This window comes from Montipora capricornis, chromosome 2, assembly GCF_036669925.1.
Source record: "Montipora capricornis isolate CH-2021 chromosome 2, ASM3666992v2, whole genome shotgun sequence".
In the NCBI taxonomy this organism is placed as follows: domain Eukaryota; kingdom Metazoa; phylum Cnidaria; class Anthozoa; order Scleractinia; family Acroporidae; genus Montipora; species Montipora capricornis.
The window spans coordinates 35,673,092-35,696,336 of NC_090884.1; the positions used below are offsets into that span (position 1 = coordinate 35,673,092).

The 23,245-nt window shown below is 40.3% G+C and overlaps 2 protein-coding genes across 2 annotated transcripts; one reads left to right on the forward strand and one right to left on the reverse strand.

The window, feature by feature from the left end:
* The first annotated feature begins 332 nt into the window (after positions 1–332).
* On the forward strand, positions 333–11,706 carry LOC138037951 (TNF receptor-associated factor 3-like). The gene is made up of 5 exons (XM_068883784.1): positions 333–490; positions 5,347–5,503; positions 5,758–5,916; positions 7,005–7,160; positions 8,120–11,706. Exons 1-5 carry the CDS (start codon positions 363–365, stop codon positions 9,170–9,172), a joined length of 1,653 nt encoding a protein of 550 aa, XP_068739885.1. The 5' UTR covers positions 333–362; the 3' UTR covers positions 9,173–11,706.
* A 4,879-nt stretch (positions 11,707–16,585) lies between these two features.
* On the reverse strand, positions 16,586–22,892 carry LOC138020054 (interferon-inducible GTPase 1-like). Its single transcript, XM_068867055.1, has 2 exons — positions 20,264–22,892; positions 16,586–18,378 (listed from the first exon to the last, which is right to left on the reverse strand). The coding sequence occupies exons 1-2, from the start codon at positions 20,473–20,475 to the stop codon at positions 17,367–17,369; spliced, it is 1,224 nt and encodes a 407-aa protein (XP_068723156.1). The 5' UTR covers positions 20,476–22,892; the 3' UTR covers positions 16,586–17,366.
* Between the last annotated feature and the right edge of the window lie 353 nt (positions 22,893–23,245).

The following is a 23,245-nucleotide window of genomic DNA, read 5'->3' on the forward strand; positions in this document are numbered from 1 at the left end:
CAGAATTGAATCGAAACTAAAATAGGACAAACCGAAAGAATCGGAAGTCGTGACCTTCAAACAACATTTCCTTAACTGGCAATTCGTACGACTCGTTGCATTGAGATCGCTTCTAAAAAAGAATTACTCCCTTATTCTGGCAAGTTTTTTAAAGTTCAGTTCCTTTTCTTTGTTCTTACGGCTTGTTCGGGAGCTCACATGAGCTCAAAGTATAGGTCAAAACGTGACAATCATACTTCCGACCGTGACGCGCACCTGAGCCTGCTAAAAGGGAGAGTCCCAAAAAACAATTATTATAAGTTTACAACCAATTTGACGGCAGCCTCAGCGATTTGAAAAGGAGACGTTTCTTTCTTGAAAGCATGGTTAATTTCATAAATGATCCTGATGATCGGCTTACATGCCCAATTTGCAAGACTATTTTCAACGAACCCTGGCAGACTTCGTGCGGACACAGATTTTGCAAAACATGTTTAGAATCACTTTTCAGGTAAGAAACGTGTACAACGAAGCAAACTTAGTGAAAGACCACTGTTTAGAACTTGGAAACTTCTTAAACTATGGATCCTTTGCATCCTGAACCCGCTTACCGGGTATCAGATCGGTTCAGTAGTAAAAGCCCGGTTTACACTTCAGAAAATTTTTGGCACGGCTCGCGTGAAATTGGCACAGGTTCCAAAAAAAAAAGGTTCGGCTCGGATAAAATTTGCAGTGTAAACAACCTGTCCGTACCAAATTTCATCCGTGCCGAACCAAAATTTTTACCCGTGCTGGGACCTTCGGCGAGGTAGTCTGTGCACGGGTGAAAATGGTACGGGTGCTGATAAAAGCGGCACGGTTCGGACAGAACAAGTAGTTTGTCCACCCCCGAACTTTAGCGAGCCAAGGTTGAGCCTTAATTCATATAGGCTAGCGGTTTTTTTGCGTACATTTCAAGATGGCGGCTCGTTTCCCACCAAAATCACGCGGACGTTCTGGATTATAGTTGAACTGCGTATGTCTCCAACAGAAGTTACGTGGGCCCAAAAATTTTGGTACGGTATTTTTGGTACGGTAAACATGGTTTAGTGTAAACAAAGTTTGCTGAGCTCTTTTTTGGCACCCGTGCCAATTTCACACGAACCGTGCCAAAAATTTTCTGTAGTGTTAACCGGACTTTTGTCTCTTGGCGGGGTAAAAATGTGTTGTGAACTGAATTGGCTGAAAGGCTTCACGTCATCTACTGTTAAAACTCCTTAAAAATTATTGGTTTTGATCTCATGTTTTCTGAAACAGTTTAGGATTGGCTTTTTTGGTAGTAAAGGTCAGCTGTGTGTATGGCGAACAGGTTTGCCAACTGGTTCAGTATTGTCGATGTTTTTTCGGTTCTTGTGATAGGAAATGTTTTTGAGCAATCCACAAACCTGATTAGTTCGAGCATCACTGTTTGCCAGCTATGCCTTATGCCCCAGGTGTGTTCAAATCATGTTTTCCGTCTCGTCACAATTTTCACACATCTTGTTCAAAAGCTTACATCTGTTGTGTTAAGACCCTTACCACACTACCAGTATTTTGGTAAAGTCACTGACTACACCAGCTGGCTGAGCTGGTGGCGCGCAGAGCCCAGTTTCTCGAAGCATGATTAGCGCCAACCTTTGGTTAAATGGTATCCAAATCTCTAGGTCTTTGTGGTATTTAATGCCAGCGCTAACCAAGCTTCGAGCAACCAAGGCCGGAAGCGAAAAGTTTATTCACTCCCAGGTTTCTCCCAGGTTTTTCTCTAAGGTATTTGAGGAGTAGAAGCTCCCACCACCCCCACCCCTCCCAAATGCCCAGCTTCCCCCCTTCCCAAAAATATATATATTCAGACACGACAAGATTAGTGCACATGAAGTGAGTATTCCCCGTCTAAGGACACTGTATGACAACTTGAAGGAACATGGAGTATTACAAACTGCTGGCCTTACAGCAGGCTCGGTTATCGTCCTGTACACACTGTTTGATGAGTTGAATAGCGACAGCATGCACAAAACCACAGGGAGGAGCACAGGCGACCCAAACACATAATTTGAATGCTCAGTCAACGTAACGGTTTGTAGGGTTTATATGGGAAACGTGAAATGCAGAAAAAAATCGGCTAATCCTAGTTTATAGCGAGGAAAATAAATAAAATAAAGTTACTCTTACTTTACCTTTTGTCGATTTGCGGCGTTCTGGGCTAGTTTTGAAATTTGCCCCTATCCTTCATTAAACAAGGTGAAGTAAGAGTAACTTTTTATCAAATTTATTTTCCTCGCTATAAACTAGGATTAGCTGATCTTTGCCATATAAATCCTACAGATTTAGATTTATTTAAGATTTAAGATTTATTATTATTATGCACTATTTCAGAAAATACATTATTGACATAACAATTAAAAGAAAGAAGGAAACGGACTAAATATACTTGAGTTAGAAAAAGTGGAAAAGTGCGTAGTGGCCATAGTAGCAAATGCTTTCGAGATGTAAAGTTTTAATATTATAAGGTATATTTTCCCAAATTCTAGAAGCTGTTGGTGTAAATCTTGAAAGCCCATAATTGGTTCTGGACACTGGTCTGTATAAGTTCTCTCTTGAGGCATATCTAGTATTATAGCTATGAATTCTGGATGCAGGAATTATGAAATTATGAAGAACTCCTGGGGTGTTATCAGGGAAATGCTTAAGTTTATAGATAAAGGATGCCATCCTAATATTGACTACATTGTCAAGAGTGTGAATTTCGAGTAGTTTATAGTAAATACACGCAGTTTCTCTTTGGGAAGCAAGAAATATGGAACGAATACATTTGTTTTGTTTTCAGACGACTTTGGCTCGCAGTTCCCCAACTGATCAAACCCTATGAAATATATAATAAGGGTAGATGAGGTTATAATAGAGTTGCCTAAGAATACTAATAGAGACATACTAGCGAAGCTTGTTACGGATGCCCAGATTCTTGCTAATCGATTATTAACATGCTGTATGTGGGTATCCCATTTTAAAGTATCATCGATACAAACGGTTACATTGACTGAGCAGTCAATGTGTTCGGGTCACCTGTGAAGGAGACGCTGATTATACACCTCATCAGAAAGTGATCACGACTACCACTGTAACATTTTTCAAAATTGAGTCTCAAAATGGACCAGATTGTATCTCTGCGCATATTCGTTTTTAAAAGATGTCGGGAGGGGGGGGGTGGGGGGGCGTGCACCCGGACCCACCTAGGAAGCTCGTGGCCACTTAGGACTTCTCCCCCAAACGATAAATCCTAGATAGAACGCTGACTCCGTTCTACTTACGTAAACCTCGTGACGTCGTATTACCATTACAATAACTCAGCAAGAAATGTCACAGTGTATAAGAAAGGTCAGAGAGACTGTGCAGATAGAAATTTCGCGTTTCTGCTTTAGTTTCTTGGTGGATGCATATGGTTGACCATAGTTAAATGCCGTTTGGATTTTTTTAAGGAGTCAGATCGGCCAGACTTCATTTTACGAAGTTAATTCTTTTGTAAAAAAGCCCTTTTTGGTACTCAATATTTTGTTGATGAATAGGAAGCCGCTTATGATATTAATTCAGTCGACCACTTAAATCATTAATACCGTTTTAAAGGAGCTAGTTTGTCCGTCTCATTCTTTGAAAGAAGACTCAAACTTAAGATAAGAAGTTATTTAACTCCTTTCGAAAATAATTCCACGTTCAGGAACGTCAGAGGTTCGAAACACAAATGAGAGTAAAGTGATTGTTAAAGATATTCCGCTTTGGTGATGGAAATGTAGATAAATGAAGGAGACTTCCTCGTTTTCCTTTCATATAATTAGCAAATACAGACATACAACGAACCCAGTAGCCTGAATCGGAGACGTAATCTAACACCGGCTAGTAACGGCTGCGAAGCAGAGCCGTGATCTCAACGGTCTTAACGAACAAGCAGAATTGCGTTTCAAGTTTCCCTTTAATCTGATGGCCTATTACCAGCCTTGCCGAACAATTGTTTTTCTTAACAGACCAGTCATGGCACGTACTCAAATCCTGGTTCGCTGCTGGGGCCCAGAGCAAGGTTTTCGGCACTGATTCGCAGACTGACCAAACCAGAGGTTTGGTTTCGGTCTGTGGCGCAGGCTACGAATCTAGAGATGATGTGCCTTGGCTATCGCCTGAAGTGGTCTAAAAAAGAGCTGAGACAACCTGATAGAAAACCAAGCTTGCTTTGGATGAGATTTTTGAGTATCAACCTGAAAGACCGGGTTAGCCCGGTTACAAGGAAACGTCGATAAACTCTTACGTGGAAACATTGGATTCGCATTGATTTCTTGCTCCAGTTTAAGGAAAATTTAAAGGATTTTAAAGGTTTCTAGAAACAACTCACGCCCGTGTGGTCTCGTCACCACTTTAATCTACGTTGACGGTTTTCCATATGAAAATTCATCCAGTTAACTGAGCTCACATAAAGAGGGCCTACTCGTCCTCAAAAGTTTGTTGTATGATGATGCATCTGTTGATGATAGTTTAGATGGCGAATTATGTTATTCGTCCGTGTTGCTTGGCAACGGATCAAAGTCAGTTCTGGGCTGAAGATTCGCCTATGTTCTCAATAAAGCAGTTGTGCTCGGCTATATGTAAGAGATCATTATATATTATCAGAAACCCATAAGGGTTGAAACGTGTAACGCGTGTTCACAGCTTCCGAATATTCAGTGCGAACTGATTGGTTGAATGTTTCAGTGCTAAGTACCATATTTGGAAACCCCTCGCTCTTGTTGTTCCAAATATGGTTCTTAGCAAATTGAATATTCAGAAGCTTGTTTCCCAGCACACAAGGGGCCGTTACACGCTTCAACCCTTATGGGTTTGTGGGGTGCAGGGATGGCGCAGGGGTGAGAGCCAATGTGGCCCGGGTTCGATTCCCAGTTCCGGCACCATATTTGGGTTGAGTAAGTTGGTTCTCTACTCTGCACCGAGAAGTTTTCCCCGGGTATTCCGGTTTCCCCTCTCTTCAAAAACCAACATTTGACTTGATTTGTGTTAATTGTTAATTTCAGTTTACAGTGTCCCCAATTAGTTCTCCAGCGCTAGAACGACTAGACACTTGAAAAAAGTTCCTTTCCTTTTCCTTTTTTCTTTCCTGATATTATTATCGAATTTTCGACTTCGGATATTGTGTTTCTAGCTTGCGGATTGGTTCACTCAATCTCATTTACCAGCTTATTTACTGTTTGACCTATTATTGAAACTGATTGCGACAAAGTGTTGCCAAGCTGAAAAATTTGTGCGGGAAGCAAAATTTCCTGGAATTATGCAACACGCACTGATGGAATAATCGCTAATTGTTCGTTTTCTCAGGCAAAAGAGTCTGCTTTGTCCTGTGGATGGCAAACAGATTTCACAAGACGAATCCTTTCATGACAAGTGCTGCGAGAGGGAAATACTGGATCTGCGTTGTAGTTGCCAATACCGAGATAGAAACTGTGACTGGATAGGCGAGTTCCGAAATTTGAGGGTAGGTAAAACAAAGCTTTGCCCTATTACAAGTTGAAAAAGGAGTCAGCAATCTGCTCGTGAAATCAGGAGAGAAAATGTTAAACATTTCTTTAGCATTCGTCATTTTCTTCATTATTTAAAGACAGTTTTCATCTTCTATAGGTTAACCCTTTTAAGATTCTCCTATTGTAGAATATATGTGACCCTCCCCTATTGGACTGTAGGATAATAATTGAAAATTACGATCCCTGAAAATTTGTATGAAATTCCTAGGACCATGAAGTAAGCTGTCTGTATGGTGACGTACAGTGTCAAGCCTGTGGCGAGACAGTAGAGCGAAGAAATCTCGAAGAACACAGGTTAAAGGTCTGTGTCAACAAAGCAGTGATGTGTTCACACTGTGGAGGAAATGTGCGTCAAAACAACATGAAGGTATGGCAACATGCACAATTTAATGCTGATAAGCTGGATGGGTTGAGTGAGGTCACTAATGGATTGATAGCGGCTACCAGTCTGAGACGTTCCTTTACATGCTGACTATTTCGTAGAGGAAAGAAATCGTCACGAATCCCAGAAAATTGGAAAACTGGAGTAAATGAGTCTCGTGTCTTATTCCTTGTCATGTCTGAAACAATTTGCAGTTCAAACTAAAAGTTGTGGGGCTGCTCGGTCCGTACACCATGATCTATTGCCAATTAGTATCACCCAACTAGTGGACTAATGCAAATGCTGCATTTTGATTGGCTACGCTACTAAAGGACTATAAGTAATAGTCCTCGAGTAGCGAAAAGCGTGACACTTTCTTTCGTTTTATTTCCAAATAAATATATTTTCAGCTTGCATTTGCTAAATTTATTATTGCCTTTTCTGTCCTACTAGTTGGGTGATACTAAAACAATTAGACCCTTCGCCCTCAAGGGGCCCCTTGCGGGCTACGGGTCTAATTGTTAAATAGTCCCTCAGCTTGTCTGGACCTGACGTGGTCTATTCAGCCTATTAAAGTATCTTTGGTTTTATTCAAATAAACATGCATTTGTTCTTTCGTTAAAAGGTAAAGTAAATGTCTTTTTGAATTTTGAGGTTAACAAGAAGTCATCAAGGTATTACTTGAATAAAAACAGAAGAACATTGAACCCGCATATATATAGGCTTTTTTCATCGTAACATACTGTTTTCATTGTTTTCATTTTCTCTGAATACGATTAAACGTGTTACAAATAAAATATTCTTTTGTTTCAACGCTAAAAAGCCTCCTTTTTTGCATTGTTGAAATGCAAACCAAAGTGAGGCTAGTAGGTCTGCTTAGCATTAATAATACAAAAGAATAAGAAATCGTCCGTAGTCATTTATGAAAGTAGTCTATTAGACCCTTAAAAATCGTATCCGTATGCACCAAATTTAGAGCAATCGTACTACGTTTTTTCCATTGCGTACATCCCTCAGACGGGGAGTTTTAGTGGAGCAAGTTCACAGGAGGCAACCCACCCCAATAACATTCGAACATTCAAACTTTTCTTTAGGATCATTTGGAAATTTGCCGAAAATTCCCCGTCACATGTCACTCACTCTGCGGAAAACAGGCTATACCACGTGATATGTTAGATGACCACATGACTACAGAGTGTCCTGAGGCGGAGGTGTTATGCCCTTTTTCCGCTCATGGCTGTGAATTTAAAGTAAGTACCTTTCTGTCATTTAAGCTGTTATGAATAAATTAAATCTGTTGAAATCCTTTAAATGAATATCAAAATTTCAAAATCTTAAACTATTCGCAAAAATAAAATAAGGAGGTTGGCCAAAAAGGATTGGGTCAGACTGTTAGCAAAGACGCTGATGATGAACGATTGATGATGATGGCTAAAAAAGGAAATTGAAATTATATTTCCCGAGATGTCCTCTGGTCAATAGGTGAGTAAGTAGGTGTTGCAGTCAAAAGAATTAATAAAATTGTGTTTCGATGGCACATGATGTCCAGGGATGTTCCTAATTATATGCATGATGATTTCAATAAGCGGCACGAAGTGTCCCCTTGCTCTTCTCGCCCGAACTTCAACATTTCTCGTGTCTCGGAACGTCACGAAGTGTCCCGCCCAATTGCTGCTCCTCAAGTAAGGATAAGCAGCTGCATTAACCCTGAGCTAAAAAATGAATCTAAGCTTAACCTTTACTTTATTGTTAGAAGTAGGTAGCAAAGGCTTAAACCATATAGGGCAGGCAAGGATAGCCGGGTGGTAACACTCGTGCCTCCCACCACTACGAACCCGGGAGCGCATTCTGAGATCGTATGTGGGTTGAGTTTCAGTCGATTTCAATCTTACTCCGAGGGTTTTTCTCCGGGAACTGCGGTTTTCTTCCCTCAGTAAAATCGACTCCCAGCCTATTCTATCTGGCTGTGGTGCTGTGCTCCAAGGTCTTACATGAGTCGTATTCAGGGGCCGGGTGCCTAGCCGGCTGTACAGTTCCTTCGGTCCGACCTCGTTGAGCTGCGCCCTTAGCAATTCAGTCTCCGACTGCAAGTAAGGGCGATTAGCAGGGCAGATATTAAGATTAAGATTAAGATATAAATCCCTGCTTTCTCTGTTTCGTTATTTTCCATTGTAAGAGTTGTGGCTCAAATACCTCCTTTGACACACAGGGTAAAAGAAAATTCATTGACGAACACCTAAACACAGCTATAGAGGCTCACGCAGAAAAGATGAATGAATCAAGCGCTGAAACCCAAAAGAAGTATGCACAACTTGAGGACAAGGTTGATCTTTTAGAGAAAGAGAAAAATACTCTAGACCAGCAACTTCAAAACCAAACCGAAGAACTTGTAGCAGCAAGAATCAACATCCAAACTCAGCAAACTAAAATAGCCCTGATCGAGAGATCAATGAGTAGCCAGCAAAACGACTTGGAGAAGCTACGCCGTGACTTAGAGGCAGCCGCGGATGGTGAAAACGGAGCCGTTGTCTCCTCTCAAATTGAGGAGATTTTGAAGACAGTGAGGGAACATGAGATACTGGTTAACAATTTACAAAGCGAGTTGGCGCTGGTCAAGGATATCAGTGTTACTCCGAAAGACAGCGAAACGAGATGGTCTAGCTCTTTTTCAGCTTCTCACTCTCCCTGTGAACGACGTTTGGACAGAAATGAGCATCAATTAGCTTTGCATGAAATTCAACTTTCAGGTGAAGATCTTCAGATTCAAATGTTGGAGTCAACGTCATACAATGGCGTTTATCTCTGGAAGATCGACCAATACAGCCGCAGATTCCAAGAAGCCGTTTCTGGAAAGACCATTTCGATTTATAGCCCTCCGTTTTACGTGGGACGGTTTGGGTACAAGGTGTGTGCCCGTCTATATCTCAATGGTGATGGGATGGCCAAAGGAACGCACTTGTCCGCCTTTATTGTCATCATGCGAGGCGAATACGATTCTTTGTTACCTTGGCCTTTCCGTCACAAGGTTGAATTTAGAATCATTGACCAGGACAAGATCAGAGATGCCATTGATGTATTTCGTCCTGATCCTCACAGCTCAAGTTTTAAAAGACCGACTTCTGAGATGAATATTGCATCCGGCTGTCCGACTCTTCTTCCTCATACAGAACTCGGACAGGGTGGCTTTGTCAGGGATGATATTATGTTCGTAAAAATCAACATTGACATGAGGGACCTTCAAGGGGATTCATGGACAAGCTAACACCAGAACCAAGGATATGTCAAACTATTTTTTTTACAGGGCTCAGAGGACAGTGAATAGCTGGCTAGTGTGCACTGTGTAAATGCATGATATAGAATGATAGGAATTTTGTTTGCTTAATATAACTCTATATTTTTGATGGGGATTTGTTTCTATGGACCTTTGGGATCAAGTGGTTTTCAATTAAGTGTGCTAAAAGCAAACCTTAAGTTACTACTGCGGCCAATCGCCGCAGGTGTGCAAACAGGACGACAAACCAAACAAAATTTGAAGTGAGCAAATTAATGCATTCCGCTTACCAGAAGCACGCGATGGCTGGTTTGCTTTTCATTGGTTGAACAAGTTGCACTAATTCTCTACTTGCACAAAGTCCCATAATACACCTCTTTTACTCTCCCCCTCCCCCCAAAATTTGCATAGGCATTGTTTTCGATTTCTCTTGGGACATCTTCACGTCCTAGGAGAAATTGCAAACAATGATTATGAAAAATTTTGGGGGGTAAAAGAGGTGTTTTGGGGGATTTGTGCAAGTAGAGAATCTCCAACTGTAGCATAATCGCTTTCGATAGTCGTTTGGAAATCGCCTTCATAAACGTTATTTGCTTATTCATTTTGTTCAGTGCACAGATCATATGACCGTACTCGGGAGACTTTATCAATAGTCTTGTTCATAACAGAGTACGTGCGTGAATGGAGGAGTATGACCGATTTTGAAAGGAAATACTGTCTGTTTCAAATGTTGTCACGTGATCTACATTGGGAAAGCAAAATGTGCTATCGAATAAGTTTTTTAAGAATCATCTGCCCTTATGCTTATTTTACCTTCAAGCTTTATTTTAGCGTGAAATTTTGGGGTTTTTTTGGGATGATTTCGAAAGACAAAAGAATAATTCATCGTCCGCCTTTCGTCATGATCAATCTTTTCAAACTTCTTTATTGTGTGGAACTTCCACGTGTTAAAGGGACATCGATATGAGTAATAAATCACAGGGATTTTGATACATATTTTCATACTTTATATTTCATATATTTATGGGGATGGACATCTAGACTTATATAGGACATAGTTGTAAGATTAACAAAACGTAAAGGATATTTACAAAAGGACATAAATTCATTTTAAAAGGAACGAGTTGGTAAAAGTCGATCGTTGCATTTTGAATAAGACGATCACGTGGATATTGCATTAATTTAATGTGCCATAAATTTGACTGAAAAAATATCGACGATATTAGCTAATTTAATAAAGTTATTTATTTGGAGAACACGAAGAAAAAAGTCAAGAACAGATTTTAAAAAAATTTCCTGAACGAACAACTATCTCATTTTAAACAATCTTTTAACGAATGGGAGTTGTAATATATTTAAGGAATTATACATTTATACATCTTTTGTCGATAATTTATTGTTAGTTAAAGGAAACTTCAACTCCCACAAAAAGATCACATTATTCTCTTAGGAGTAATGTCAATAAAATTTTGTTGGAAATCTCTCTAAGAAAGCTTTGTATCAGAAAAATTTCTTATTTTTCAGGGACAAATACATTCGGTTTTCGATGTTACCTGTTGATAGTTGAATCAGGGTATAAACATTTGCTCCGTAAAGCCGCGGTGAAATGAGAATAAGAGTCGATAAGAGTTGACGACCGTTCAAACTCAAATGCAAACGCAGTGGAGCCAATGAGAGTGAGACGCAAGTAAACGAAAAAGTCTGGGGCTGAGCGTGCGCGCTAAAAAAAGTAGTAACTGCTGACCGCAAAACTTACGTTTGTTTCAAACAGAGCCGGCTCATGCCCACTCCTAAGGAAAAAAAATAAGAAAGCTCAAATTCGATGTGAACGTGATCGACAGTCAACTAGAGTAGCCGAGAGTGCTTAAGAGTTCAGTCTAAAACGGAAACGAGTTTCAACTCTCATCGACTCTTCTCTAGTTTGTTTGATACCAGCTAACAAGAGACCATAAAGCGTGTACTTTGTTGCTATTTAACGGACAATAGTATCTGCTATTCACACGTTAGTAGGAAATATTTAATTAAAAGGATAAACTTGTTTTAGTTACCTAGTTCTTTGCAAAGGAGTCATTAAGTTTTTTATAAAATAAATGTGGAGAAGTCATTTTGGAACTTAAATTTGTGGCATTGTTTATACGTCAATACGGAATGGGTGCAACAAACGAAAAAAATTTCACGACAAGAACTGACTGTCTGAACAGAAACGGGCTACTAAAATCGTTGGCTTCAACAACATTGATGCTTAACACTGACAAACAGGAAAATCCGGGTATAAGTGTGACTCCGACTAAGGTATGACATGATGTACTGTACTAACTAGTATTATTATACATCAGACTCACTATGAAAAATCTGATTGGTCGAGAACATTCAATCAATTCACAATAGCTTGTGATCTTGACATGATAAATGTAGTATCTGCTGCAGATATTACATTTATCATGTCAATTTCAACGTCTGCCTGGTTACAAAGCCCCTTGGAGTGTTCTCCTCAGAGACAAAATGGCTGAACGCTTCGCTTTTGTTTCTGAGGATAAATTATGTGAAAAATGTATAATAAAACAATTATTAAATTCGGTTTTCGCATGATATCATGAATTATCAAAACCTCGTGTCTGTGTTATCTGCCTCAGCCTTCGGCTTCGGCAGATAACACAGACCTCGGTTTTGATAATTCATGATATCATGCTCAACCTCATCCAATAATTGTTTATTATCATGGCTTCAGTTTGTGTCACACGCCTCAGCCTTCGGCTTCGGCAGATAACAAAAACTTGGGCTTTGATAATTATCGCTATCATGCTCAACCTCATCCAATAATTGTTAAATATAGGACACTACAGCTGCCCGCGAAGTTAAGTATAGTTGTACGCAAAATTCCAGGGCCCAGGTTGAGGAATGGCCATATACAAACGGAGCAGCTTTAACATAAGGCAATTGATGTTAGCCGGGAGAGAACAAATCACTTTATCATTACTGAATATGAAAAGGGAGTTGCATAGTTTGGCGTCGTTCGAAATATAAGGAGTAGAGGACTTGATCATGGTGGGCACGGTGGTGTATCAGTCGTAACAGGAACTAACGGAAAGGGCAAGGTCAATTCTTACAGCAATGTGACCACAGGTTTTTGAAAATGCAACATACTGCAAGGGATGAAGTTTGTTAGTTTTGAATAAACCAGTGAATAACCACTGATGTTGCGCGGTTTAATGTCAATGCTTTATTTACATGTCCTTGCATGATATGGATTATGTAATCGCAGATGTAGTATTAAATGATCAAATGGATAGTAAGAAACAGGAATTGTTAAAATCTGACCTTAGTAGATGATGAATTTTGTGGTAGAATCTCATTGGCCGTATCAGCACCTATAGGAAGCTTCATAGTTGTGAGACTGCCTTGCTGAGGTCGACAGAAGAGTGGAAACCGACGAGTGATAGGGGTGAGCTTGTTGCGATTCTCTTTAAATCTCTCCAAAGCGTTTGATCAAGTGTAATTCAGTATCCACTTCTCCTCTCCAAGCTCAAAGCTTACGGTATGAAAGTTGGGTCCATCTGCTCCAGCTGGAAAGCGTCAGGCGTGGTTTCCCGCAGGGGAGTGTCTTTGGACCAATGCTATTTAACACCTTTTCAGCGATCTCTTCTTCCTTCTTGTGAGGGCCACGATTAACGCTTATGCATACGACCATCAGCTCTATCACTCCCACATCGATCCAATAGTTTTAGATACATGTTTATTCCATGATGTCAGAGTAGCCAATCAGTGGTACACAGAGAATGGGATGTTGGTTAAGAGAGCAAAAACCAGGGTCTAGTGTATGATGATACTGACTATAACTTTTCATTCCCTGTAAACTGGATACATTAGTGATCTTTGGAATGGAAATAGGCAATAATTTGGATTTCTCTGGTTATATATAATCAGTGTACTTGAGATTTATAAAGCGTATATTTTACCACATTTTTATTATTATTCCTCTGTCCGGCATTTTGTGGTGTGCGAGGATTCTTAGATTTACATTTGCAGATTAATTGCCCTTTTACGATGGTCTTCTCACTAAAGTCAACTCTACATGTCTATGCAATAAGCGCATTCAAACTTTCCTCACATTACCGGCGTATAAAAGTCTGTTTTTGAATGATTTTGCTGCTTATACAAAGAACATGTTTTCACTCCGGTATTCTAATGATCTTCCCCATTTTCTCTCTTGTTCAAACATTTCGTCAGCGCATACGCAAATATTCCGGTTCTCCGATACCTACCATACCAAAAAAAGATGATGGTTTTTAAAAGGAAATGATATTTCAGTTGATTCTTCTACAGGCATAGACGTAACGTAACAACCGTGCCTAGTCTTCTGCTGGTCAAGCTGGCTCTGCAGTTGGACAAAGCTTTAGATGCACTGTATGATTGGTGTATTTTAAATCGCTTTACCCCGCATCCGCAAAAAAGCGAAGCCATGCTAATTTGTAAAACCCGTGCAATGGAGCCAGTTGCGCCGATTCACATCGGCGCTGATGCCATAGGGTGGGTTAACAAATCTCTCTTACTGGGTATAACAGTTGACGATAAAGTCTCCTGGGTGCCGCATATGTCGGATCTCAAGAAGACTTTCGTAAAGAAGCTAGACCTATTAGGAGGTCGAGGTTTTTACCAAAGGATGTTCTTATTAACTTTTATTTCAAAGTCATATTGCCATCGGTAACTTACGGCCTCGTTCTGTGGGGGTCGTGCTTTAATGCGGATCTTTTTGATTCATTGGAACGATTGCACTGTAGAGCGGCAAGGATAATTTTTAACTTATCAAAGGATACCCGATCGTCGGACGTGTTAATACAAGATGATTGGCATCCGTTGAGCTATTATTATAAGCTAGTTCTGTTAAAGCTCATGCAGCCACAAGGCATTTCATGATGAGCTCCCACAAGTGCTATCAGATAATATTGTGATGAAACGTCCTACAGGTTTCTCTTTACGAGCATCAGATTCTCTAACGGTGCCTTGTTTCAACTCTATTTATGGTAAAAATTCTATCGCTCACAGAGGCCCTGTACTATGGAATATTTTAATTTGTAAGGACAATAATTTTTCTAATACGAGTTATAAAAACCTGAAGAGCAAGATCCGTTCAATGGACATTTTAAAAGAGTTGACTTTCAAAGAGACCTCTACAACAACCACAAATTTTAGACGTAAAGATTTCAATTATATTTAGGATTCTAGAGCTTTGTAACGTTGTATATATATACGTATAGTTTAGTCATAGTTTATTAAAAATTTAACTTTAGATAGTTTGATTTTGTTACTTTATTATGCATACATTTTGTTAGGTTTAGTATTTATGCACGACCCCATAGGCTACATAGCTTTTATTATCATCGTGCTAAAATAACGGCTGTCTGTCTCTCTGTCTGCAGATTATATAAGCGCCTACAAAAAGGTTCACAACTTAAGTTGTGAGAGTTTATTCGCTCTGTAAAGAAGGAGAAGATTATGAACCCTCAAGTTTACAATGTCTCGTCTCCAGCTCTGGAATGCATGAATTTGTAGAAAAATGACTTCCCTCTGAGTATCATCAACGATAAACGATTTGAATTGACCAGGAAAAATCTTCAGTCAAACCAAAAAGGGCGGGAAAAAAGCAGTCCGTGCATGGAAGCGAGTCTGATGCTGCTTTGGCGCTGACGAACGAGGGAATCAACCAACTGTACGAAAATCATTTTTCTTGGAGTTTCCTCTGCAGAGTCATGATTGTTAAATAGAGGACCATAGAGGTATCTTTGTTTACATTTTTGCCTCATTAGCATGATACAGCCCATCGCTTTCTATTTTATCAGCCAAAAACTCATTACAGAATATTGAAAATCCATAATGAGCTATGTCTGAAAACGTTTAGCGCAATTTACCAGATAATCTCTGAGTAATGACGCTTTGAAAATTCCAAACTTTACAAAGAATGTATGGACTCATTAGCGCTTTTGTCACCCAAGAATTTATCAGTTTTTCATGGCTAATACCTTGCTCGTTATCAAAGCCAAAAGGCTTCCCATTTAAAGTAAATTTTTGAATAGCTTGGAGCATTCTATCAGCAAACCCGTATGTTAATGAGACAAAAATGTAAACAATGACGTCATTTAAGATTCACCTATACTGTTTGTCTTCAGAGTACCATTCATTTTGGAATGCGTAGTTGTCAGGAGCACAGGGATTTGTACTGGAGTGATGCCACAACTTTCTAAGGACGCATACGGATTTAAGTCTAAGCACCCACTTTAAAACGGTTACCTTTCAATAACTGTGTGACTCGCACGGCTCGCATGTTGACTCGCATGGCTCGCCATATTGGCTCGTATGACTCGCTGGCTCGCACATTGTCCTCACTCCGGTGAATTCGCTGTTCGTGATTCCTTGCAATGTAGTCCAAAAAATTATTTCTCCACTTTCCAGAAATGATAATACATTGTTTCTGATTATTCTAGCCGTTAAGCCCTCTGGTCTTCGAGGAATCACAATTCAATAATTGCGGTACCTCTCGCTGCCACTCCAAGAGAAGATGGTTCAACAATGATTTCCGTTTCCACTCGAGAACATGATGCGAAGAGCAGGTCATTCATAAATAATCATAGAAAATGAAGTTCTAATAAACATAGCTTATTTTTCCATGGAAAACAGAATCGTATAGCTCATTTGATCCCTGATGATAACAGATTACTTTAACAGTCACAGAATTCCGTGTTTCGGGGGCACGGAAAATGGCGACTGAAGTGTTGTGGGCGCGCAATGTAACGTGCGTGACTAGGGTCCTTTGAGGTGAGTGATTCCTTTGTTTTTCTCCCCGCATCCCCTACTGCGCGTAACATTGCGACATCAAAGACAGCGGCGATTCGCCAGGCATCTGAAGAGAGACAACAAAGGCCGCTTTTGCTGTTCAGAAGCTTTTACCGCAATCATGGTAACTCCTCTCGGTTAAGGACGGTGCCTTCTACTTCTTACAGCGCAAAAATATCCCTGTATTAGTAAGCACTACCCATAGGAAACCCGAGTATCTTGAGATACGCAGAACATATGCGCAATAACAATAGACCGTCCTTAAGAAGTTGTTGGCCCCAGGTCTTTCTCGGAAAATGATCATTTGAAGTTTGCCGTCTATATGTGAGGTGATGATGTAGATGTCCAATTTGCTTATACATTTCTTTGCAAGATCGAGTAATTTGAAATCACTTTACTGAAAGATTATAGCCTGAGGAAACAAGTAGGCTCAAGGTTTCAATAATATCCAGCTCCTTTTGCTATATACAGTAATATACAGTAACAACAATTTTTCCGGTTGATCAAGTTTCGAACGCCTTCTCGCTAAATTTGGTAAAAATACAGCAGCGCGAAAACAAGTACGGTGACCCCATCTTTTTATTGTAGTTTTTAATGTCCTGTGCATAAATATCAATTGTGCCAAGTCTCGCAGAAATCTGGATAGTACGTCATTTTCAAGGGAATTACCTTAAGCGCGCACAGAAATGTGCAAAGCATAACAAACTACAGTGGCTTGAACCTAAACCAGCAAAGAAATATGTCAGGCATCTCTAGCAGAACATCTCAAACACGGATGACTACTATATATAGTACTTCAACTAGCGGAGCTGTTGCCGCAAGCCGCAAAACCCCAATGATTTTTTTTCCAGGGAGCTATAATAAGTGGAGGACAGATTACGATCTCTGTCAACGCACTCACCACTTCGCCAACCATTCAAACACGGGATGTCCATCGCTGAAACAGCTGAAACCACCGAAAAGAAATGGAAGAGAATCCACATTGACGAGTCCGACTCAGATTAAACTTTAGAATACATATTTTACGTTGTGCGCTTGCTATAATGTTGATTTTTAGCGTAAACACCGCTTACAAAGCTTCAATCTTTGATGCGCTTGCGACTTGAATCTGTGTAATACCAAATTGTCATTAAACAAGAATTAAATCTAAGTGTGCATATAATAAACATGAAGAGTGTGTCCGATAGTATTTACGCACCCACTGGTTTTTATCAGAAATCTCATTCGTTCGATTTCTGATACTTACCAACTTGTGTAAATCCCGTGCGGACACATTTCCATGACGTATTCTATATTTCTTTGCCTACGAAATCTCAAGAACCACTTTGAAACGATAGCATTGGGCTTTCACAAAAAGTTAGTCAATTTGTGATTCCAACTCAGCAGCTGTCTTTTCAGCAGCTTCCCTTATAACTGACAAGGCTGCATCTTCAACGGTTTTCAAAAGCGTATGCAACGCATAGAAGGTAGCACCATAGGACATAGTACTGGCTACGACCGACCCGACAAACGGAATGAGACGAAGGGCTTCTTCAACGGCTGATTCAGTGGAATAAGACACAAGAAATGCACTCAGGTGTCCCGCAGTCGAAATCTGCCAAGCTTTGAAAACCTTTTCTTTGGTGGCAGGAGGAAGCTTCGCAAATTCAACAGAATCTGTCTCCGGCAAACCAAGTTGGGATCTGTAAAAGTGGAGCTCCGATAATATAAGAACGGCATCAACGCCGAAAGACAGCCCGGGCAAAGGAACAAGGGCAGCCAATGCAGATGCTGCAGCGACCTTCCAAATGCGGCTTTTCAGAGCATCAACTTTCCTCTGAAAAATTTCTGTCGAGGACTTCGTAATTGCTTTCCCAAGTGACAAGGTCATACTCTCTCGCTGATATCTGGACAGAGCATCTAGAATGGCCTGGGTTAGTCGGACAAAATCCCACTTGGCAGGTTCATGGTTGCTTATCAAAAACACATCTTTCTCATGTCTGAGTAGATCACTGAGATTTTCCAAACAATTGCGTCGTATCTTGGTTAACATCACTTCTTCATCGAATGACCGTTTTCGCGACTCAGCTCTGACGTTTTCATCAATTTTTGTTCGTATGCAGAAAAAACTCTTTTCCATCGATTTGACTGTTTTAGCCAGCAGCAAGTCGTTCTCGGTGAATCGAGCGGCTGTGAGAATTAGAAAGGCGTGGTACTTGTCCAATTGTACCTTTTGGACATACGTTTCCAGATCGGGGTAGTTAGGGGTGCCTATCCCTGGTAGATCCCAAAACTTTATGTTGGAGTTGCTTGGGTGATCATAGAGAGTTGGCTCTGCTGTGCATTCAGTTACATCGACTGGGGCTGCTCCTTCATCGTCATCACAGAGTCTAATGGGCGGAAAAGTTAGGTTTAGGAATAGCACATTTTCTATATGGGCCTTACTGCTTTTTACGTCTTTTTTTTGGGGGGGGGGGGAGGGGCGGTGGTGTCTAGAGTGCATAGTTTGTATCGGACCTCAGCCATCAAACGAGCTTCTCGCAACGAAACTCTGTCATGCAATGCTACTACTAGGAATTAGGGTATAGCCGCATGTAAAAGCAGTCTCCAATCACCCTGAAACAATTATACAAAATTTTTAAACTTATGAAAACACATTGTTCGTGGTTAGTCTTACGAAGCTCGTTTCATCCTGACCAAGGGACTTATCAGAGACCTTTCTGCTTGGCAAACTCGTTGGGCATCACGTCCAAAGTTCCGTCCGGTAACAAAATTATGACAGCAATCTCGCCTTATATCGCATAAGGATTCCAGACCGCACAAATTCACGAGTGAAAATTGACAATAAGGTTGACAGTTACTTGTGAAAATACATTGTCATAATTTTGTTAGCGTACGGGACTTTGGGCGTGATGCCCAACGAGTTTGCCGAGCAGAAAGGTCTCTGATGAGTCTCTTGGTCGGGATGAAACGAGCTTCGTAAGACTAACCCCGAACAATGTACTTTCACAAGTAACTGTCAACTTTATTGTCAGTTTATAAACTTATCTTCGCTAATGAACGTAATTATATATGAAACGAATCATATACTGAACTGCGGATATGAAATCAAGTAAAGCTACGATCCTCACAGTTATGGACGCAATTTTAGCAATTGCGTAGAGAAGACTGAAAAATTCCAGACTTCAACGGGAAATGAACCCGTGACCTCGCGATACCCGTGCGACGCTCTAACCAACTGAGCTATGAAGCCCCTGACGTTGGTAGCTGGTCATTTCTGGGTTCTAATTTCCCCGTGAGGAATGAATATACGGAACAAAATGATGTAGGAGGATCAAGTGCATACTTTATTTACTTTATTTTAAGACTAATAAATAAAATAAACAAATCATCCAACAGGCTTCTCTGTTAAGCAGTAACTGGTCTAAATGTAATGCAGTTTGGAAAGATATAATTTTTTCAATGATAATAAAACTTATTTGAGAAATTTCATGTTCGGAGCTATTGTGATGTACCGCCAATTCACATGTTCTTCTATTGTTGAATATCCCATCCGACAAAAATTATCCATATTTCACGGTCATTAACACGAATAAGCATTGCCCAAATCGATTTCTGATAACTCTGTGTCGAAAAACGCGTTGATCTCTCCAAAATCATTTTTTGGACGTCGAAATAAGTTTTCGCCATACATTTGACAGCGACTTGCAATGTTTGCCCCTGGCGATCGCAGAATCCTTTGCGTATAAACAGGGAGCCGATTACTGGCAACTCATTCATTCTGTGTTGATTGTTGTGACTGTTGGAATCCCGGTATTTTATTTAAAATTTTCTTCAAATAAATCGAGTGAAAAAATCTATTGGGTTAATTTTTCCCCAAATCACTTGACTTAATCTGAAAGCAAAAATTCACTTTCTAATTCTTGATTGCATGCATTAAATATTAAATCAGTCGTGACTTGGAGGTTACTGCCGTAATTCTGTCTTTTTCCCCCGCTGAAAGTGAAACCAAACAAAAGCGGAAGTTCGAAATCGAGACAAGAAAATATCGGAGCTTTCCACAAACATTACACTGTAAATTTCCTCATAATTCAGGGGAATTCGACATATTACACTATACAATTTTATTCATGCACGGTATCCGACCTTTCAAGTTGTGTTCGAATTCCCGGAAAGAGCCGCATTCATACATTGATTTTTGCGTATGGGTTATGCAACTATGATTTTCTGCTGTCGGCAGATAAGCCGCATTCATCACCGTTTAAATGAACTTACTCTCGTATAGCGTTGATAAAGCTTGACTTCCCAACACCCGAGTCACCAGTAACTGCGATATTCACCTCCACCTCTCGCCACTTTTCGAGCCTCTTCCGTAAGAACTCTTCAATTTTGGAAACGCCATTCTCATCGATTTCACGCTTAAACTCTTCCTTTTCGACTTCGACCCAATCGTCGTCACCAAAAACAGCACTTGCAAACTCTTCCATTGTAAAACAAGATGATTTACAGTGTGAGCGATGGGGAGTGAGCTGAGAAGCGCCTCATTCTAATTATGTGACGTCTAGCCTCGCTTCGGTGATCATGACTTGCAAAATGGCGGCTGAGTAATAGCCTGTAAGCAGGCTCTTCCGTTGAAATGGCCTGAGGGTCGAGTAACGCGTCAAAAGTAGGCACACAATGTGTGCATGTGTCACGACTAAACATCTTTCGTCATTTATGTGCGATCATCAAAATTTACCTTTGGGATAACGTGCTTCGGTGGTTACAGAAATTAACCACAACCGTGGGGAATTCAGTACATCCCTCCTACCAAAAAAAAAGCGTTTTTGCTCATCGCTTTCACTCTCACGCAACAAAAAGATAAACTCGAAACCCTTCATTGAAAAAAGCCAGCAACTTGCATTCTTGTAGGAAACAAATTTATAACCCACCTCTCCTACTCTCAGGTGTGTGCAGTACATCATTTCTGGGTTCAGTTTGTCGAAGCGTTTCATGCATTAAATTAATATTTTGCATGAAGACGACTGGCGGCCGGTAATCAACGAAACGATTTGGAGTTCACTTTGCGATGGAAGCGCTTACTTTTCGATCATGAAATAAAATGCATGTGCATGAACACATCTCCTAATGTACTTGAAAGGAACAAACTGCTAAAATTCATAGGGATAGACAATTTTTTCAACCAAATAGCTTTGCATAATTGTGTCACGCACGGTGACAATTCGGAAATTCAAAACGCTGTATTTTGAAAACGAAAGACATCACGGAACAGGAAACTTGCAAAAGATTTATCTCTATGACATCTCCAACCTCGTATATTTGATTTTAGAAATTTGACGACGGCACTTTGAAAATGCGACGTCTGTCAGCAAAGAAAGAGATACAGCAGATTTGACCGCAAGAAGTTTATGTTTCACTCAGTTTATCCCAGTATCACCGAGGTTGCCAAAACTTCCTATTTAGCATGGAATCGTTCAATTCTGTACTTTTTCAAATCCCATAATACACCACCTCTACCACCCAAAATTGTGCGTAATCATTGTTTTCGATTTCTGTCTCAAGAGAAATCGAAAGCAAGAGTTGTAAGAGTAAACATGCAATTCCCCTGAATTGCTTCACGATGCTGGGTTTGATTTGGGGATTCGCATTGCTGCGTTCTGAGTTGTGAGAGTATTATACCACAATCACTGCAAATGGTAGACTCTGTACCAAGCCATTCATTTCACGTAGTGAGAAGGACCATGAGGTGAACTATGCTGCTATTTTTCACACCGTTCCGTGTTTAAGTATTCCGGCGTTCGAGCATTCCGGCATTCAGGGGCGTTCCATGTTTAAGTACTTGCCATTGTATTGCTGTCGGCGTTGTTTGTGCTTGCGGGTTCCAAGAATTTTTTTAGAGAAAAGTTGAACACAGTTGATTACCCGTCCGTTGTCAAAGTCGATTTTATGATGTTATGTCCATACATGGTTAGCGATGCTTGTTCCTTTTGTGTGGAGCCGGGTGTGGAGCCTATATTGATTTCTTTTTTCCTTGTTTCGAACGATCTTCCCGTTTCTCCAATGTAACACCATGAGCAGTCCATAGAATAGCGTCGTTTTTCTTAGTGTCCGGAGGGTCTGTCCCTGCGAAAAACATGCCGACAAGTTCTTCAGGGTGTAGAAATCGACTTGCTCTTGTATTGTTGTTTGTTGAATTACTTTAGAAATAAAGGATAACCTTTGGATGATAAGGCGGCGGTGATGTGTTTGATTTCTTCAGCTTTCCCCTCTTTGGTGGTCGGTAATTTCATAGCACGGTGGAAAAGTGTTTCGGCGGCGCTTGTTTTGTGTTTCTTGTCGTGATTTGAGTGAAAATCCAGACATCTTTCCATAGGATGTATACAAAACATGGACCCCAGGTCCCAGAGCGGGAAATTCAATCCAAAAATACATCGCGGCCTTTGAAAACAAAAACGTCGCGACAGGAATATAGGGCTGTGGTTCGCTCCCAGTTATGGGCTACTGATTTAAGCAATTGTTTCTTATAGACACCTCTATAATCCATAATCAGATTATGACTCCTGATCAGAGGGATGAATATACATTCATTTCATTCATCGAGGCCTTCACCGGAGCAAATGAATGAACCCAACTGAGTGGCTTCAAAGCTCCATTGGTAGAGCATTGCTCTGGCATCGCAGAGGGCATGAGTTCGAATCCCGTCGAAGCAACCTGAAATTTTCATGTTTCTCTAAGAGACAATCGTTTAATTGTCCACGTAAGTGCAAGGATACATTCTCTCTCTTGTCTAAAGACTTTTTTGCCGGCATCGTTGATGTTAGACCACTTGAATCTTTCTGAAATGTCAAACGACATATACAAAGCAAGCTGCTGGGACTGTGACGATCTCTTCATTGGAAAGACTAAAAGAAGATTACATGACAGAAAATTAATTAAAACTCCTTTTCGACCATCCAAAATCGATGATGACGTAATGTCTGAAGGCTCTAAAAATAACTTGTAAAGATCGCCGACCGTATCACAATGATTGAACACAATATCAAATGGGACAAGAAGAAGATTCAGTTTACTAGGCAACTGCGAGGGAAAAAACCTCTAAGATCTAAAATCTGCGACTGACTTAAAAAAAAACAGAATTGAATCGAAACTAAAATAGGACAAACCGAAAGAAAAGGAAATACCTTGAAACAACACTTCCTTAATTGGCAATTCGTGACAGTCATACTTCCGAAAGTACCAACGTGACGTGCATCTGAA